At 47.0% G+C, this 21,572-nt stretch overlaps 1 protein-coding gene across 1 annotated transcript in view; it reads left to right on the top strand.

The window, feature by feature from the left end:
* The window catches only part of LOC147081782 (NACHT, LRR and PYD domains-containing protein 3-like), a 106,319-nt gene that overhangs the window by 71,324 nt on the left and 13,423 nt on the right, over positions 1-21,572 (top strand). Inside the window, exon 3 of the mRNA XM_085980676.1 lies at positions 14,473-16,246. Within this exon, the coding sequence (XP_085836802.1) occupies positions 14,473-16,246 (1,774 nt within the window). The remainder of the gene's footprint in view (positions 1-14,472; positions 16,247-21,572) is intronic.

The following is a 21,572-nucleotide window of genomic DNA, read 5'->3' as shown; positions in this document are numbered from 1 at the left end:
GCACACAATACCCCAGATAACCTGCACAATACATGAAACAATAGCAATCTACCTCCTGTCTATTCACAGTCTGTCCCTCTCTCAGTGCACACAATACCCCAGATAACCTGCACAATACATGAAACAATAGCAATCTACCTCCTGTCTATTCACAGTCTGTCCCTCTCTCAGTGCACACAATACCCCAGATAACCTGCACAATTCATGAAACAATAGCAATCTACCTCCTGTCTATTCAGTCTATCCCTCTCTGTGCACACAATACCCCAGATAACCTGCACAATTCATGAAACAATAACAATCTACCTCCTGTCTATTCACAGTCTGTCTCTCTCAGTGCACACAGTACCCCAGATAACCTGCACAATACATGAAACAATAGCAATCTACCTCCTGTCTATTCACAGTCTGTCCCTCTCAGTGCACACAATACCCCAGATAACCTGCACAATTCATGAAACAATAGCAATCTACCTTCTGTCTATTCACAGTCTGTCCCTCTCTCAGTGCACACAATACCCCAGATAACCTGCACAATTCATGAAACAATTGCAATCTACCTCCTGTCTATTCACAGTCTGTCCCTCTCTCAGTGCACACAATACCCCAGATAACCTGCACAATTCATGAAACAATAGCAATCTACCTCCTGTCTATTCACAGTCTGTCCCTCTCTCAGTGCAAACAATACCCCAGATAACCTGCACAATTCATGAAACAATAGCAATCTACCTCCTGTCTATTCAGTCTGTCCCTCTCAGTGCACACAATACCCCAGATAACCTGCACAATTCATGAAACAATAGCAATCTACCTCCTGTCTATTCACAGTCTGTCCCTCTCTCAGTGCACACAGTACCCCAGATAACCTGCACAATTCATGAAACAAAAGCAATCTACCTCCTGTCTATTCACAGTCTGTCCCACCCTCAGTGCACACAATACCCCAGATAACCTGCACAATACATGAAATAGCAATCTACCTCCTGTCTATTCACAGTCTGTCCCACTCTCAGTGCACACAATTCCCCAGATAACCTGCACAATACATGAAACAATAGCAATCTACCACCTGTCTATTCAGTCTGTCCCTCTCAGTGCACACAATACCCCAGATAACCTGCACAATACATGAAACAATAGCAATCTACCTCCTGTCTATTCACAGTCTGTCCCGCTCTCAGTGCACACAATACCCCAGATAACCTGCACAACACATGAAATAGCTATCTATCTCCTGTCTATTCACAGTCTGTCCTTCTCTCAGTGCACACAATACCCCAGATAACCTGCACAATTCATGAAACAATAGCAATCTACCTCCTGTCTATTCAGTCTGTCCCTCTCAGTGCACACAATACCCCAGATAACCTGCACAATTCATGAAACAATAGCAATCTACCTCCTGTCTATTCACAGTCTGTCCCTCTCAGTGCACACAATACCCCAGATAACCTGCACAATTCGTGAAAAATAGCAATCTACCTCCTGTCTATTCACAGTCTGTCCCTCTCTCAGTGCACACAATACCCCAGATAACCTGCACAATACATGAAACAATAGCAATCTACCTCCTGTCTATTCACAGTCTGTCCCTCTCTCAGTGCACACAATACCCCAGATAACCTGCACAATTCATGAAACAATAGCAATCTACCTCCTGTCTATTCTCAGTCTGTCCCTCAGTGCACACAATACCCCAGATAACCTGCACAATTCATGAAACAACAGCAATCTACCTCCTGTCTATTCACAGTCTGTCCCTCAGTGCACACAATACCCCAGATAACCTGCACAATTCATGAAACAATAGCAATCTACCTCCTGTCTATTCACAGTCTGTCCCTCTCTGTGCACACAATACCCCAGATAACCTGCACAATACATGAAACAATAGCAATATACCTCCTGTCTATTCACAGTCTGTCCCTCAGTGCACACAATACCCCAGATAACCTGCACAATTCATGAAACAATAGCAATCTACCTCCTGTCTATTCACAGTCTGACCCTCTCTCAGTGCGAACAATACCCCAGATAACCTGCACAATACATGAAACAATAGCAATCTACCTCCTGTCTATTCACAGTCTGTCCCTCAGTGCACACAATACCCCAGATAACCTGCACAATTCATGAAACAATAGCAATCTACCTCCTGTCTATTCACAGTCTGTCCCTCTCTCAGTGCACACAATACCCCAGATAACCTGCACAATACATGAAACAACAGCAATCTACCTCCTGTCTATTCACAGTCTGTCCCTCTCAGTGCACACAATACCCCAGATAACCTGCACAATTCATGAAACAATAGCAATCTACCTCCTGTCTATTCACAGTCTGTCCCTCTCTCAGTGCACACAATACCCCAGATAACCTGCACAATTCATGAAACAATAGCAATCTACCTCCTGTCTGTTCACAGTCTGTCCCTCTCTCAGTGCACACAATACCCCAGATAACCTGCACAATTCATGAAACTATAGCAATCTACCTCCTGTCTATTCACAGTCTGTCCCTCTCAGTGCACACAATACCCCAGATAACCTGCACAATTCATGAAACAATAGCAATCTACCTCCTGTCTATTCACAGTCTGTCCCTCTCTCAGTGCAAACAATACCCCAGATAACCTGCACAATTCATGAAACAATAGCAATCTACCTCCTGTCTATTCACAGTCTGTCCCTCTCAGTGCACACAATACCCCAGATAACCTACACAATTCATGAAACAATAGCAATCTACCCCCTGTCTATTCACAGTCTGTCCCTCTCTCAGTGCACACAGTACCCCAGATAACCTGCACAATTCATGAAACAATAGCAATCTTCCTCCTGTCTACTCACAGTCTGTCCCTCTCAGTGCACACAATACCCCAGAAAACCTGCACAATACATGAAACAAAAGCAATCTACCTCCTGTCTATTCACAGTCTGTCCCACCCTCAGTGCACACAATACCCCAGATAACCTGCACAATACATGAAACAATAGCAATCTACCTCCTGTCTATTCACAGTCTGTCCCACTCTCAGTGCACACAATACCCCAGATAACCTGCACAATACATGAAACAATAGCAATCTACCACCTGTCTATTCAGTCTGTCCCTCTCAGTGCACACAATACCCCAGATAACCTGCACAATACATGAAACAATAGCAATCTACCTCCTGTCTATTCACAGTCTGTCCCGCTCTCGGTGCACACAATACCCCAGATAACCTGCACAACACATGAAATAGCTATCTATCTCCTGTCTATTCACAGTCTGTCCCTCTCTCAGTGCACACAATACCCCAGATAACCTGCACAATTCATGAAACAATAGCAATCTACCTCCTGTCTATTCAGTCTGTCCCTCTCAGTGCACACAATACCCCAGATAACCTGCACAATTCATGAAACAATAGCAATCTACCTCCTGTCTATTCACAGTCTGTCCCTCTCAGTGCACACAATACCCCAGATAACCTGCACAATTCGTGAAACAATAGCAATCTACCTCCTGTCTATTCACAGTCTGTCCCTCTCTCAGTGCACACAATACCCCAGATAACCTGCACAATTCATGAAACAATAGCAATCTACCTCCTGTCTATTCACAGTCTGTCCCTCTCAGTGCACACAATACCCCAGATAACCTGCACAATACATGAAACAATATCTGGATCAATATGTCGAGGAACCAACTCGGGAACAGGCTATATTGGACTGGGTACTGTGCAATGAGAAGGGACTAATCAGTAATCTTGTTGTACGGGGACCCTTGGGTCAGAGCGATCATAACATGATCGATTTCTCACTCGAAATGGAGAGCGAAGAAATTGACTCAGAGACTAAGGTCCTGAATTTAAACAAGGGGAATTATGATGCCATGAGACGGGAACTGAGTAGGTCTGATTGGACAACGTTCCTGAGAGGACTGGAGGTAGATAAACAATGGCAAACATTTAAAGATAGAATGACAAAATTGCAAAAATTGTTTATACCAATCTGGCATAAAAGGAAATCTAAAAAGGTGACTCAACCGTGGATAACAGGGGAAATTAGAGACAGCATAAAATCCAAAGATAGGGCGTATAAAATAGCCAAAAAAAGCGCCAGAGCGGAAGATTGGGAACAGTTTAAGATAGAGCAAAGGAGGGCAAAGGGCATGATCAAGAGGGGCAAAATAGCTTACGAAAACAAGCTGGCGGAAAATATAAAAACTAACTCCAAAAGCTTTTATAAATATATCAAAAGGAAAAGACTGGTGAAAACCAAAGTTGGTCCATTGCAGTCAGATACGGGGGAATATATAATGGGAAATAAGGAAATGGCAGATCAACTAAATGCATACTTTGGGTCAGTCTTTACGAAGGAAGACACAAAAAACCTCCCTGGGATATCGGGAAAAATAGGGACATTGGCAAAGGAGGAACTGACGCAAATCAATATCTCTAAGAATATGGTGTTAAGGAAGCTAAAGGGATTGAAGGTGGACAAATCCCCAGGGCCTGATAACATGCATCCTAGGGTACTGAAGGAGGTGGCCCTAGAGATAGCGGATGCACTAAGGATGATTTTTCAGAATTCATTAGACTCGGGAACAGTGCCGATGGATTGGAGGGTAGCTAACGTTACCCCACTATTCAAAAAGGGGGGTAGGGAAAAAGCAGGTAATTACAGACCTGTAAGCCTTACATCAGTTGTGGGCAAAATGCTGGAGTCCATCATTAAGGATGAAATAGCGGAGCACTTAGCAAATGGGGACAGGATAGGACAGAGTCAACATGGATTTACAAAGGGTAAATCGTGCTTGACTAATCTATTGGAATTTTTTGAGGGAGTAACTGGTAGAATAGATGGGGGAGAGCCAGTAGATGTGGTGTACCTGGACTTCCAAAAGGCCTTCGATAAGGTCCCACATAAAAGATTAGCATGGAAAATTGAGGCTCATGGGATAAAGGGGAAAGTTTTGGCGTGGATAGGGAACTGGCTGTCAGATAGAAAACAGAGAGTTGGAATAAACGGCTCATTTTCTGAATGGCAGGCAGTAACAAGTGGGGTACCACAGGGATCTGTCCTGGGCCCCCAGCTGTTCACAATTTACATTAATGACCTGGATCAGGGAGTCGGATGCAGCATTTCCAAATTTGCAGACGACACTAAACTAGGAGGTGGGGTGGGCTCAGAGGAAGAGACCAGGAAGCTCCAGAGCAATTTGGACAGACTGGGCGATTGGGCGGATAAATGGCAGATGCACTATAATGTGGACAAGTGCGAAGTTATCCACCTTGGGTGCAGGAACGGGAGGGCAAATTATTATTTAAATGGCAATAGATTGGGAGAGGGGGAAGTACAGAGAGACCTGGGTGTTCTTGTACACCAGTCACTGAAGGCGAGCATGCAGGTGCAACAGGCGGTCAAGAAGGCAAACGGTATGCTGGCCTTCATAGCAAAAGGGTTAGAATACAGGAACAGGGATACCTTGCTGCAGCTGTACAGGGCACTGGTGAGACCACACCTCGAGTACTGTGTACAGTTTTGGTCGCCTCATCTGAGGAAGGATGTTCTTGCCATGGAGGGGGTGCAGCGGCGATTCACCAGGCTGATACCAGGAATGGCGGGAATGACCTATGAGGAGAGACTATGTAGTTTAGGGATGTACACACTGGAGTTTAGAAGATTGAGAGGGGACCTCATAGAAGTGTATAAAATTCTGACAGGTCTAGACAGACTGGATGCAGAAGGAATGTTTCCCTTGGCGGGTGAAAACAGAACTAGAGGACATAATTTAAGGATAAGGGCTAAACCATTTAGGGCAGAGATGAGGGGGAATTTCTTCACTCAGAGAGTGGTGAACCTGTGGAACTCATTGCCACAGAGGGCAGTGTACGCCAGCTCATTAAATATATTTAAGAGGGAATTAGATATATTTCTACGGGCAAAAGGGGTTAAGGGTTACGGAGAGAAGGCGGGGACGGGATACTGAATTAAAGGATCAGCCATGATCTCATTAAATGGCGGAGCAGGCACGAAGGGCCGAATGGCCTACTCCTGCTCCTATCTTCTATAATAGCAATCTACCACCTGTCTATTCAGTCTGTCCCTCTCAGTGCACACAATACCCCAGATAACCTGCACAATACATGAAACAATAGCAATCTACCTCCTGTCTATTCACAGTCTGTCCCGCTCTCGGTGCACACAATACCCCAGATAACCTGCACAACACATGAAATAGCTATCTATCTCCTGTCTATTCACAGTCTGTCCCTCTCTCAGTGCACACAATACCCCAGATAACCTGCACAATTCATGAAACAATAGCAATCTACCTCCTGTCTATTCAGTCTGTCCCTCTCAGTGCACACAATACCCCAGATAACCTGCACAATTCATGAAACAATAGCAATCTACCTCCTGTCTATTCACAGTCTGTCCCTCTCTCAGTGCACACAATACCCCAGATAACCTGCACAATACATGAAACAACAGCAATCTACCTCCTGTCTATTCACAGTCTGTCCCTCTCAGTGCACACAATACCCCAGATAACCTGCACAATTCATGAAACAATAGCAATCTACCTCCTGTCTATTCACAGTCTATCCCTCTCTCAGTGCACACAATACCCCAGATAACCTGCACAATACATGAAACAACAGCAATCTACCTCCTGTCTATTCACAGTCTGTCTCTCTCAGTGCACACAATACCCCAGATAACCTGCACAATTCATGAAACAATAGCAATCTACCTCCTGTCTATTCACAGTCTGTCCCTCTCTCAGTGCACACAATACACTGGATAAGCTGCCCAAACCCTGAGACATTCTCAGTGAACCTTTTGTTAAGGGAGGGAAAGGATAAGGGTGCTAATTCCTGCACTCAGCGTCCTGGCAGCTGAAGCACATTCGCCAATGATGGAACGATGTAAACCTGGTCTGTGCAAGGGGCGTGAATTGGAGGAGCACAGTTAGCTTGGAGGATTGTGTGGCTGCAGGAGGTTACAGAGATAACGAGGGGGCTAGGACATGGAGCAATTCAAAAATAAGAATGAGAATGTTTATGTCCAGATGTTGCCTGACCGGGAGCCAATCGAGCCCATGGGTAATGGGTAAACAGGATTGATGCGAATTCGGATATGGGCAGCAGAGTGTTAAATGAGCTTGTTTATGGAGGGTATAAGGTGGGAGGCCAGCCAGGAGACCATTGGAATAGTCGAGTCCGGAAGTAACGAGGAGTACGGATGAGGGTTACAGCAGCAGCTGAGCTGAGGAATGGGTGGAGGCTGAGGATATGGCAGAGGTGGAAGTATGCAAACTTTGTGATGGAGAGGATATGGGGTCGGAAGCTCAGTTAATGGTTAAATAGAACGCCAAGTGGAACATCTGTCCATTCACAATCTGTCCCACTCCCAATTCACACAATGCCCCAGATAACCTGCCCAAGGTCTGATACAGTAACAGTGGGACACTTGACCATTCACAGTCTGTCCCACTCCCAATTCACACAATGCCCCAGATAACCTGCCCAAGGTCTGATACAGTAACAGTGGGACACTTGACCATTCACAGTCTGTCCCACTCCCAATTCACACTGCCCCAGATAACCTGCCCAAGGTCTGATACAGTAACAGTGGGACACTTGACCATTCACAGTCTGTCCCACTCCCAATTCACACAATGCCCCAGATAACCTGCCCAAGGTCTGATACAGTAACAGTGGGACACTTGACCATTCACAATCTGTCCCACTCCCAATTCACACAATGCCCCAGATAACCTGCCCAAGGTCTGATACAGTAACAGTGGGACACTTGACCATTCACAGTCTGTCCCACTCCCAATTCACACAATGCCCCAGATAACCTGCCCAAGGTCTGATACAGTAACAGTGGGACACTTGACCATTCACAGTCTGTCCCACTCCCAATTCACACAATGCCCCAGATAACCTGCCCAAGGTCTGATACAGTAACAGTGGGACACTTGACCATTCACAGTCTGTCCCACTCCCAATTCACACAATGCCCCAGATAACCTGCCCAAGGTCTGATACAGTAACAGTGGGACACTTGACCATTCACAGTGTGTCCCACTCCCAATTCACACAATGCCCCAGATAACCTGCCCAAGGTCTGATACAGTAACAGTGGGACACTTGACCATTCACAATCTGTCCCACTCCCAATTCACACAATGCCCCAGATAACCTGCCCAAGGTCTGATACAGTAACAGTGGGACACTTGACCAATCACAGTCTGTCCCACTCCCAATTCACACAGTGCCCCAGATAATCTGCCCAAGGTCTGATACAGTAAGAGTAGAACATCCGTCCATTCACAGTCTGTCCCACTCCCATTTCACACAATATCCCAGACAACCGCACAGTCCTTGTGGAGACGAAGTCCCGTCTTCATGTTGAGGATACCCTCCACCATGTTGTGTGACACTACCACCGTGCTAAATGGGACACATTTCGAACAGATCTGGCAACTGAAAACTGGGCATCCATGAGGTGCTGTGGGCCATCAGCAGCAGCAGAATTGTATTCAACCACAATCTAACCTCATGGCCCGGCATATCCCTCACTCTACCATTACCATCAAGCCGGGAGATCAACCCTGGTTTAACGAGGAGTGCAGGAGAGCATGCCGTGAACAGCACCAGGCATACCGAAATATGAGGTGTCAACCTGGTGAGGCTACAACACAGGACTACTTGCATGCCAAACAACGGAAGCAACATGCGATAGACAGAGCTAAGCGATCTCACAACCATCGGATTAAATCAAAGCTCTGCAGTCCTGCCACATCCCTTGTTGTTTGTGATCTACATAAATGATTTGGATGAGAATGTGAAAGGTATGATCAGTAAGTTCGCAGATGACACGAAAATTGGTGGGGTGGTAAATTGCGAGGAGGAAAGCCTCAGGCTACAGGATGATATAAACGGGTTGGTCAGATGGGCGGAAAAGTGGCAAATGGAATTTAACCCTGAAAAGTGCGAGGTGATGCATTTTGGACGGACAAATAAGGCAAGGGAATACACAATGAGTGGTAGGACCCTAGGAAGTACAGAGGGTCAGAGGGACCTTGGTGTATATGTACATAGATCCCTGAAGGCAGCGGAACAGGTAGATAAGGTGGTTAAAAAGGCATATGGGATACTTGCCTTCATTAGCCGAGGCATAGAATATAAGAGCAGGGAGGTTATGATGGAGCTGTACAAAACGCTGGTGAGGCCACAGCTGGAGTACTGTGTGCAGTTCTGGTCGCCTCACTATAGGAAGGATGTGATTGCTTTGGAGAGGGTGCAGAGAAGATTCACCAGGATGTTACCTGGGATGGAGCGCCTCAGCTATGAAGAAAGACTAAACAGGCTGGGGTTGTTTTCCTTGGAGCAAAGAAGGCTGAGGGGGGACCTGATTGAGGTGTACAAAATGATGAGGGGCATAGATAGGGTAGACAAAGAGGAACTTTTCCCCTTAGTAGGGGGGTCAATAACAAGGGGGCATAGATTCAGGGTAAGGGGCAGGAGATTTAGAGGGGATTTGAGGAGGAACTTTTTCACCCAGAGGGTGGTTGGAATGTGGAACTCAATGCCTAAAAGGGTGGTAGAGGCAGGAACCCTCACAACATTCAAGAAGCATTTGGATGAGCACTTGAAATGCCATTGCATACAAGGCTATGGACCAAATGCTGGAAAATGGGATTAGACTGGACAGGGATGGATGGGCGGCGCAGACACGATGGGCCGAAGGGCCTCTTTCTGTGCTGTAAAACTCTATGACTCTATCCAGTCGTGAGTGGTGGTGGACAATTAAACAGTTAACAGGAGGAGGCTCCAAAAATATCGCCATCCTCAATGATGGTGGAGCCCAGCATGTGAGTGCAAAAGACAAGGCTGAAGCATTTGCAACTATCTTCAGCCAGAAGTGCCGAGTGGATGATCCATCTCGGCCTCCTCCTGAGGTCCCCAGCATCACAGATGCCAGTCTTCAGCCCATTCAATTCACTCCACGTGATGTCAAGAAACGGCTGAAGACACTGGATACTGCAAAGGCTATGGGCCCTGACAACATTCCGGCAATAGTACTGAAGACTTGTGCTCCAGAACTAGCTGCGCCTCTAGCCAAGCTGTTCCAGTACAGCTACAACACTGGCATCTACCCGGCAATGTGGAAAATTGCCCAAGTATGTCCTGTCTACAAAAAGCAGGACAAATCCGACCCGGCCAATTACCGTCCCATCAGTCTACTCTCAATCATCAGCAAAGTGATGGAAGGTGTCGTCGACAGTGCTATCAAGCAGCACTTACTCAGCAATAACCTGCTAACTGACGCCCAGTTTGGGTTCCGCCAGGGCCACTCAGCTCCTGACCTCATTACAGCCTTGGTCCAAACATGGACAAAAGAGCTGAACTCAAGAGGTGAGGTGAGAGTGACTGCCCTTGACATCAAGGCAGCATTTGATCGAGTGTGGCATCAAGGAGCCCTAGCAAAACTGAAGTCAATGGGAATCAAGGGGAAAACTCTCCATTGGTTGGAATCATACCTAGCACAAAGGAAGTTGGCTGTGGTTGTTGGAGGTCATTCATCTCAATCACATGACATCACTGCAGGAGTTCCTCAGGGCAGTGTCCTAGGCCCAACCATCTTCAGCTGTTTCATCAATGACCTTCCCTCAATCATAAGGTCAGAAGTGGGGATGTTCGCTGATGATTGCACACTGTCCAGCACCATTCGAGACTCGTCAGATACTGACGCAGTCCGTGTCCATATGCAGCAAGACCTGGACAACATTCAGACTTGGGCTGACAACTGGCAAGTAACATTTGCACCACACAAGTGCCAGGCAATGACCATCTCCAACAAGCGAGACTCTAACCATCTCCCCTTGACATTCAATGGCATTACCATTGCTGAATCCCCCACTATCAACATCCTGGGGGTTACCATTGATCAGAAACTGAACTGGACCAGCCATATAAATACTGTGGCTACAAGAGCAGGCCAGAGGCTGGGAATTCTGCGGTGAGTGTCTCACCTCCTGACTCCCCAAAGCCTTTCCACCATCTACAAGGTACAAGTCAGGAGTGTGATGGAATACTCTCCACTTGCCTGGATGAGTGCAGCTCCAACAACACTCAAGAAGCTCGACACCATTCAGGATAAAGCAGCCCGCTTGATTGGCACTCCATCCACCACCTTCAACATTCACTCCCTCCACCACTGGCGCACTGTGGCTGCAGTGTGGACCATCTACAAGATGCACTGCAGCAACTCGCCAAAGCTCCTTCAACAGCACCTTCCAAACCCCCGACCTCTACCACTTAGAAGGACAAGGGCAGCAGACGCATGGGAACATCACCACCTACAAGTTCCCCTCCAAGCCACACACCATCCTGACTTGGACCTGTATCGCCGTTCCTTCACTGTCGCTGGGCCAAAATCCTGGAACTCCCTTCCTAACAGCATTGTGGGTGTACCTACACCATATGGACTGCAGCGGTTCAAGAAGGCGGCTCACCACCATCTTCTCAAGGGCAATTAGGGATGGGCACTAAATGCAGGCCTAGCCAGCGACGCCCACATCCCATCAATGAATAAAAAAATTTAAAAACCTGCCCAAGGTCTGATACAATAACAGTGGGACACTTGACCATTCACAGTCTGTCCCACTCCCAATTCACACAATGCCCCAGATAACCTGCCCAATGTCTGATACAGTAACAGTGGGACACGACCATTCACAGTCTGTCCCACTCCCAATTCACACAATGCCCCAGATAACCTGCCCAAGGTCTGATACAGTAACAGTGGGACACTTGACCATTCACAGTCTGTCCCACTCCCAATTCACACAATGCCCCAGATAACCTGCCCAAGGTCTGATACAGTAACAGTGGGACACTTGACCATTCACAGTCTGTCCCACTCCCAATTCACACAATGCCCCAGATAACCTGCCCAAGGTCTGATACAATAACAGTGGGACACTTGACCATTCACAGTCTGTCCCACTCCCAATTCACACAATACCCCAGATAACCTGCCCAAGGTCTGATACAGTAACAGTGGGACACTTGACCATTCACAGTCTGTCCCACTCCCAATTCACACTGCCCCAGATACCCTGCCCAAGGTCTGATACAGTAACAGTGGGACACTTGACCATTCACAGTCTGTCCCACTCCCAATTCACACAATGCCCCAGATAACCTGCCCAAGGTCTGATACAATAACAGTGGGACACTTGACCATTCACAGTCTGTCCCACTCCCAATTCACACAATGCCCCAGATAACCTGCCCAAGGTCTGATACAGTAACAGTGGGACACTTGACCATTCACAGTCTGTCCCACTCCCAATTCACACAATGCCCCAGATAACCTGCCCAAGGTCTGATACAGTAACAGGGGGACACTTGACCATTCACAGTCTGTCCCACTCCCAATTCACACAATGCCCCAGATAACCTGCCCAAGGTCTGATACAATAACAGTGGGACACTTGACCATTCACAGTCTGTCCCACTCCCAATTCACACAATGCCCCAGATAACCTGCCCAAGGTCTGATACAATAACAGTGGGACACTTGACCATTCACAGTCTGTCCCACTCCCAATTCACACAATGCCCCAGATAACCTGCCCAAGGTCTGATAGAATAACTGTGGGACACTGGGCCATTCACAGTCTGTCCCACTCCCAATTCACACAATGGCCCAGATAGCCTGCCCCTGGTCTGATACAGTAACAGTGGGACACTTGACCATTCACAGTCTGTCCCACTCCCAATTCACACAATGCCCCAGATAACCTGCCCAAGGTCTGATACAGTAACAGTGGGACACTTGACCATTCACAGTCTGTCCCACTCCCAATTCACACAATGCCCCAGATAACCTGCCCAAGGTCTGATACAATAACAGTGGGACACTTGACCATTCACAGTCTGTCCCACTCCCAATTCACACAATGCCCCAGATAACCTGCCCAAGGTCTGATACAATAACAGTGGGACACTTGACCATTCACAGTCTGTCCCACTCCCAATTCACACAATGCCCCAGATAACCTGCCCAAGGTCTGATACAGTAACAGTGGGACACTTGACCATTCACAGTCTGTCCCACTCCCAATTCACACAATGCCCCAGATAACCTGCCCAAGGTCTGATACAATAACAGTGGGACACTTGACCATTCACAGTCTGTCCCACTCCCAATTCACACAATGCCCCAGATAACCTGCCCAAGGTCTGATACAATAACAGTGGGACACTTGACCATTCACAGTCTGTCCCACTCCCAATTCACACAATGCCCCAGATAACCTGCCCATGGTCTGATACAGTAACAGTGGGACACTTGACCATTCACAGTCTGTCCCATTCCCAATTCACACAATGCACCAGATAACCTGCCCAAGGTCTGATACAGTAACCGTGGGACACTTGACCATTCACAGTGTGTCCCACTCCCAATTCACACAATGCTCCAGATAACCTGCCCAAGGTCTGATACAATAACAGTGGGACACTTGACCATTCACAGTGTGTCCCACTCCCAATTCACACAATGCTCCAGATAACCTGCCCAAGGTCTGATACAGTAACAGTGGGACACTTGACCATTCACAGTGTGTCCCCCTCCCAATTCACACTGCCCCAGATAACCTGCCCAAGGTCTGATTCAATAACAGTGGGACACTTGACCATTCACAGTCTGTCCCACTCCCAATTCACACAATGCCCCAGATAACCTGCCCACGGTCTGATACAGTAACAGTGGGACATCCGTCCATTCACAGTCTGTCCCACTCCCAATTCACACAATGCCCCAGATAACCTGCCCAAGGTCTGATACAACAACAGTGGGACACTTGACCATTCACAGTGTGTCCCACTCCCAATTCACACTGCCCCAGATAACCTGCCCAAGGTCTGATACAATAACAGTGGGACACTTGACCATTCACAGTCTGTCCCACTCCCAATTCACACAATGCCCCAGATAACCTGCCCAAGGTCTGATACAGTAACAGTGGGACACTTGACCATTCACAGTCTGTCCCACTCCCAATTCACACAATGCCCCAGATAACCTGCCCACGGTCTGATACAGTAACAGTGGGACATCCGTCCATTCACAGTCTGTCCCAGTCCCAATTCACACAATGCCCCAGATAACCTGCCCAAGGTCTGATACATAAGCACTGGTACATTTGACCATTCGCACTCTGTCCATATCCCACTGATATCCTCTGCCCTATTTCCCAGTAAATATTAGAATCACGTGAGGATTTGAAGCAGTTCTCAGCTACTAACTGAGTTTTAATTTCTACACACATCTCTATCGAAATTGCCAGTTTAATCTTGCGTTATTTTACTGAATAGTGAAATGGCATTGAGAAGTTGTTTTTATGTCAGTGCAAATACTGAGAACCACTTTCTGTCTGTTCTCTTTAAAGATCTTCAACAGAAACACAAGGAAACACTCCGGGAACAAACTGAAACACTGAGAGTGAACACTATCCTAATAAAGGAGAAGGTTAAGATTTTCCAGCTGGTTGATCGATACGCTGAGCTAACGGTCATTTCTACTGTTCGAGATCGGACTCTTGTAGAACATGAACTGCTGGCAAGAGGCCGAGACCATGAAGAGTGGAGAGAGGAACATCTCCGGGGAGAGCTGGAAAAAATCCGAACTGATCAATTGTTCCACAGCTGTTTTTCTCAAAGAGGGGGTTTGTTTCAGAAAATCATGGGTATCTTCTGGCGATCCAAATCTTGGAGTTCAGGAGCAGTGAGCGGAGTCCCGGGGATTGGAAAAACAACAATGGTACAAAAGATTGTTCATGACTGGGCCACTGGGAAAATATACCCAAACTTTCAATTTGTTTTCAGTTTTAAATTCCGGGATTTGAACGCATTTAACTGTAGAATAAACCTGAGGAATCTGATACTGGATCAGTATCCTTACTTTGGGAATATTCTTCGGGAGCTCTGGAAGAACCCAGAGGGATTGCTGTTTATATTCGATGGTTTGGATGAATTCAAGGACAGGATCGATTTTGCTGACAATCGGAGAAATACTGAACCTCAGCACAGGTGCACAGATCCTGAAGACTGGTGTGAAGTGTCTGACATTGTGTACAGTTTAATACAGCACAAGCTGCTCCCAGGATGTTCAGTGCTAGTGACCAGCCGCCCCACTGCATTACATTTATTGGAAAAGGCTGAGATCAGTGTCTGGGCTGAAATCCTGGGATTTGTTGGTGAAGAACGGAAGGAATATTTCAACAAGTTTTTTGAAGATCAGACGGTGGCAGCAGCTGTTTTCAAACACGTGGAGGAGAACGAGATCCTGTACACAATGTGCTACAACCCTTCCTACTGCTGGATCCTCGGTCTGTCACTGGGCCCCTTCTTTACACAAAGAGACAGGAATCAGCAGCGAGTTCCCAAGACCATCACCCAACTATATTCCTACTATATTTACAACATTCTGAAAAACCATGGCCGAGAGATTGCAAGCCCCCGTGATGTGTTACTGAGGCTTGGTGAGATGGCCTTCACAGGAGTCTCCGAGAAGAAGATTGTGTTTGGAAATGGAGATTTGGTCAAGTACAATCTGCAACCTTCCCAGTTCCTGTCTGGGTTCATGATGGAACTTTTGGAGAGAGATGATTCTGTCCAGAGCGTGGTGTACACATTCCCGCACCTCACCATCCAAGAGTTTGTAGCCGCACTCGCACAATTCCTGACTCCAGATCCTGGGGACATCCTGAAACTCCTCAGAGAAGCCCACAGCAAGGAAGATGGGCGATTTGAGATATTTCTCCGTTTTGTTGCTGGTCTCTCCTCCCCACAGGCAGCTCGGCCCCTGGAGGAGTTTCTGGGTCCATTTCTTCATCAAACCACCTGCCGAGTGATTGACTGGGTGAAGGAGAAGATTGAAGGACAGATTGGAGACACAGTGAGTGACACTGGTCAAAGGAACCTCCTGAACACATTCCACTACCTGTTTGAGTCTCAGAATAAAGCACTGGCTCGGATCACAGTGGGATCTGTGGAAACACTTACATTTCATGAATTGACATTGACCCCGATTGACTGTGCGGTCCTGTCTCACGTCATTGGACTCTGTGATTCAATAAAAGACCTCGATCTAGGAGGCTGCTCCATTCAGTGTGAAGGACTCCAGCGGCTGGGACCCGTACTGCACAAATGCCGGGTGTTGAGGTAACTGTTTATTTGTCTCTAACTGTTGGGTGAATTGTAGAACAGCCACGGATTGTGTTGTTGCTCCGTAATGTAGGGAAACAAACAGTTCCGTTAAACCAGGGAGAAGCGGATTCAACACAAATATGACCAATAATAAGAGGATCGGTCAGTAATTCCCTAAGGACTGGAGAATCTAAAATGGATCCTTGTGAACGAGTAGAGATTTTACAGTCTTTATCGGATCAGCAGATACAGGTCACTGAGAGTCTGATAATTACAATAAGTCACATTTAATAAGACTGGATAGCGGAAGATAAACATAAAATATAATCCGGCAGTAAAGATAAAATTAATTTAAAATATTTTCCACATCCACCATTTCAACTAGAAACAGGAGAGAAACCCGAGTTTAAATCACTAACAGTTCGATATTTACTCCAATACCGTGCAGGGTGTGTCCTGTCGAGGGGGTAGTTTCCTGGATTGGGAATATTGGGGAATCGGGAATTCTTTCAGCTGTAAATGTTTACAATTATTCACAGTCCTGAACATTGAGTAAAGATTGATATTCAGGATCTTAAACCTGCCGGTGAAAAGGTTCCAATCTAACCAGAGTACAGACACACACCGGCCAGCGGTGGGGCCTCGCACACAGCGGGCGGCTCCTGGGTAAACCAGGGGCAGTGAACCCGAGAATTCCCCATAATCCACCCCCTGTGTGTGAGGCCCCGCTCGGGGAGGGAACTTCAAAAATTCCCCAAAAACTGTCGGGCCAGTTACCCCGAAATAAATGTCGAGCCAGTTTAATAATGGGAATAAAGTGAGAGATTCCCCTCCCCTATAAACTAGGAGCACAGGGACATTTAAAACTTGTAACGGGACAGAATAAACTCTCTTGCTGCTATTGACAAACATTCACTATAAGCCCTCTGACTCCCACAGCTACCTGGAATACACTTCCTCCCACCTCGCTTCCTGTAGGGACGCTGGCCCATTCTCCCAGTTTTTCTGATGATGCCACGTTCCATCCAGTGCTTCCGACATGTCTTCCTTTTCCCTCAACCGAGGATTCCCCTCTACCGTGGTTGACGCGGCTCTTGACCGTGTCTGTTCTGTTTCCCACACTTCTGCTCTCACCCCTGCCCCTCCCTCCCAGAACCACGATAGGTTCCCCTTGTCTTCACCTTTCACCCCACCAGCCTCCACATTTAATCTCTCCTGTCTTCCACCCTATCACAGACTTTCCCTTTTGTTCTGTCCTCCGCTCCCCCCACCTTTCCCGGCCCCGACACTTGCTTAAACATCTGTGACATCTGTAACTTGTTCCAGTTCTGACGAGGGGTCCTTGTCCTGAAACATTAACTCTGTTTCTCTCTCTCTAGATGCTGCCTGACCTGCTGGGTATTTCCAGCATTTCCTGTTTTTATTTCAGAATAAATTCTCCTTGTTATATAAAATCCTGGGGGGCGGATTTTACAGCAGCAGTGAGCGTTTCACAATATAACTCACCCCGAGATATTATACAGATTAATATAATGCACAGAGTATAAAGCACAGGGAATCACCGCTTTATCATTTAATTCTGAAAAAATCGACCGATTCCCATAAAATCCGGGATTTAAGGAGCAGCAGAACTGAGACAAGTTTCTCCAAACATGACGAGGCCGGTCACTGAGCTCCAGGAGGGTAATTCTGATCATCAGGGAATGAGACCGGACTGAGGGACATTTAAAGGCTCCACACAGACAGCACTTTATTTAATAAATACATTAACGGACAGTCCCTGAATATATGGGCAGTTGGACAGAGTGAGATACATTCCCAGTGAGGGGGGAATTTCGCAGGGGTCAGCGGGCGCGATCAGTGGCGGGTCGGTGAGAAAATGGATTTTTCCCCAGCGGGTCGGGACCCCGCTGTCAACCCGCCACCACGTGCCTTTCCCAAATGTCGGGTCTGTCAGAGCAGAGCAGACCTGACACGTAGCGGCGGGGGAGGCAATTCAGGTCATTATAACCTTGTTAACAGAGGATTACAGTAACAACTATTTTCAGCTCGCCTTCAGAGTTTACATAGAAACATAGAAGATAGGAGCAGGAGTAGGCCAATCGGCCCCTCGAGCCTGCTCCGCCATTCAATGCGATCATGGCTGATCATCCAAATTCAGTACCCTGTTCCTGCCTTCTTCCCATACCCCTTGATCCCTTTAGCCTTAAGAAATATATCCAACTCCTTCTTGAATATATTTAATGAATTGGCCTCTGCTGCCTTCTGTGGTAGAGAATTCCACAGGTTCACCACTCTCTGGGTGAAGAAATTCCTCCTCATTTCTGTCCTAAAAGGTCTACCCCTTATCCTTAGACTGTGACCCCTGGTTATGGACTCCCCCGCCATCGGGAACATCCTTCCTGCATCTAGTCTGTCTAGTCCGGTTAGAATTTTATAAATTTCAATGAGATCCCCTCTCATTCTTCTAAACTCCAGCGAGTACAAGCCCAATCGACCCAATCTCTCTTCATACGTCATTCCTGCCATCCCAGGTATCAGTCTTGTGAATCTTCGCTGAACTCCTTCCATGGCAAGAATATCCTTCCTCAGATGAGGTGACCAAAACTGCACACAGTACTCAAGGTGTGGTCTCACCAAGGCCCTGTACAACTGCAGCAAGACATCCTTGTTCCTGTACTCAAACCCTCTCACTATGAAGGCCAACATACCATTTGCCTTCTTAACCGCCTGCTGTACCTGCATGCTTACCTTCAGCGACTGGTGCACAAGGACACCCAGGTCTCATTGCACTTCCCCTTCTCCCAATCTATTGCCATTCAGATAATAATCTGCCTTCCTGTTTTTGACACCAAAGTGGATAACCTCACATTCATCCACATTGGGCAGAAGCATGGCAGATGCAATACAATCACCCAACCTATCCAAATCATCCTGTAGTTCCTCGGCATCCTCCTCACAACACACACGCCCACCCAGCTTTGTGTCGTCTGCAAATTTGGAGATATTACATCTAGTTCCCTTGTCTAGATCATTAATATATATTGTGAATAGCTGGGGTCCAAGGACCGATCCCTGCGGTACCCCACTAGTCACTGCCTGCCTCTCAGAAAAAGACCCGTTTATTCCAACTCTTTTTGCTTTCTATCTGCCAACCAGTTCTCTATCCAAGTCAACACCTTGCCCCCAATCCCATGTGCCTTAACTTTACACGCTAATCTCTCATGTGGGACCTTATCGAAAGCTTTCTGAAAGTCCAAATACACCACATCCACTGGTTCTCCCTTATCTATTTTACTAGTTACATCCTCAAAAAATTCCAGTAGATTATTCAAGCACGATTTACCTTTTGTAAATCCATGTTGACTTTGTCCGATCCTGTCACTGTTTTCCAAGTGCTCTGCTATTACATCTTTTATAATGGACTCTAGCATTTTCCTCACTACCGATGTCAGGCTTACCGATGTAATTCCCTGTTTTCTCTCTACCACCTTTTTTGAACAGTGGGGTAACATTAGCTACCCTCCAATCCATGGGTATTGTTCCAGATTCCATCAAATGTTGGCAGATGATCAGCAATGCATCTACTATTTCTAGGGCCACTTCCTTAAGTACCCTAGGATGTAGATTATCAGGCCCTGGGGATTTATCGGCCTTCAATCCCATCAATTTCCCGAACACCATTTCCCTACAAATACTGATTTCTTTCAGTTCCTCCCTTTCATCAGACCCTATGTTCCTGTGGTCCACGCTGCTCGGGGATCACGTCAGGTAACCAGGGCGGGATTTGAAAGGCCATGGAATCATTTCATTACTTGACAGCTGGAAATGTGCTATAAAAGCTCCCATCTCACAGTTGTTCACTTTCCAAGCTCAGAAGCTGTTGCTTACTGCATTTGGAAGACAGATTGAGCTTTATGCAGGTTGCAAGTGTTTGGAGCAAACTCTCTATCCAGTGTCACCTCATTGGAACAACCTCTCTCACCATTAACAGATTGCTTCTGATATCTCAAGTTCACCTGCCATCTATTACACCAGCATGGGTCTGGTTTATACTGTCTCACCTTGGGCCTCAGAGTCTCACCATGATCAGCCCCAACACCAGCAGCACCAGGCACACCAGCAGCACCAACAACAACACCAACCTTCTCCACAAGTCCTGATGCTGCACCGCACAGAGGGCATCAACACCCGGCCACATTGCTGACCGGGTCACCAGAGATGGCCTCACCATGGCCAGAATTTCTTCACTTGGTGCTGCTCGCCCTGGATGACACATGATGCGCCAGGTTAGCACCAGCCCACACCAACAACACAAAGCATCCCTGCAATGCCCAAACCATTCCTGTCACACTCATCAACATTGCAAGGAGTTCCGTTATGTCTCACCATTCACTGCAACTCACTAAGCCACTTCCAAACATGTACACAAATCTGTCGAAGAACGGAAAGTGTTGAAAATAAAGATTTCAATGTTTGACACCACATTAACAGAAACTTCACATGAACATTGGCTAAAACACACAATTGCCTATCCTTGTGTGTTGTTAGTTGGTATGATTGGACTAGGGTGAGTGTGAGGGGTGGCTCGTGAGATGGGGATGTGATAATATAGAGAGAGATGGGTGGAGGTGCAGGGTAAGTTGGTGAGAGTAAGGATGTTCAGGAGTAGGGTGGGGAAGGCAGAGTGATGGGGATGTGATAATATAGAGAGAGATGGGTGGAGGTGCAGGGTAAGTTGGTGAGAGTAAGGATGTTCAGGAGTAGGGTGGGGAAGGCAGAGTGATGGGGATGTGATAATATAGAGAGAGATGGGTGGAGGTGCAGGGTAAGTTGGTGAGAGTAAGGATGTTCAGGAGTAGGGTGGGGAAGGCAGAGTGATGGGGATGTGATAATATAGAGAGAGATGGGTGGAGGTGCAGGGTAAGTTGGTGAGAGTAAGGATGTTCAGGAGTAGGGTGGGGAAGGCAGAGTGATGGGGATGTGATAATATAGAGAGAGATGGGTGGAGGTGCAGGGTAAGTTGGTGAGAGTAAGGATGTTCAGGAGTAGGGTGGGGAAGGCAGAGTGATGGGGATGTGATAATATAGAGAGAGATGGGTGGAGGTGCTGGGTAAGTTGGTGAGAGTAAGGATGTTCAGGAGTAGGGTGGGGAAGGCAGAGTGATGGGGATGTGATAATATAGAGAGAGATGGGTGGAGGTGCAGGGTAAGTTGGTGAGAGTAAGGATGTTCAGGAGTAGGGTGGGGAAGGCAGAGTGATGGGGATGTGATAATATAGAGAGAGATGGGTGGAGGTGCTGGGTAAGTTGGTGAGAGTAAGGATGTTCAGGAGTAGGGTG

Source organism: Somniosus microcephalus, unplaced genomic scaffold (assembly GCF_052327205.1).
Source record: "Somniosus microcephalus isolate GS21.2 unplaced genomic scaffold, FLI_Smic_1.0 scaffold380, whole genome shotgun sequence".
In the NCBI taxonomy this organism is placed as follows: domain Eukaryota; kingdom Metazoa; phylum Chordata; class Chondrichthyes; order Squaliformes; family Somniosidae; genus Somniosus; species Somniosus microcephalus.
The sequence above is the reverse complement of the archived record's forward strand: the minus strand, read 5'-3'. Positions and strand labels throughout refer to the sequence as shown.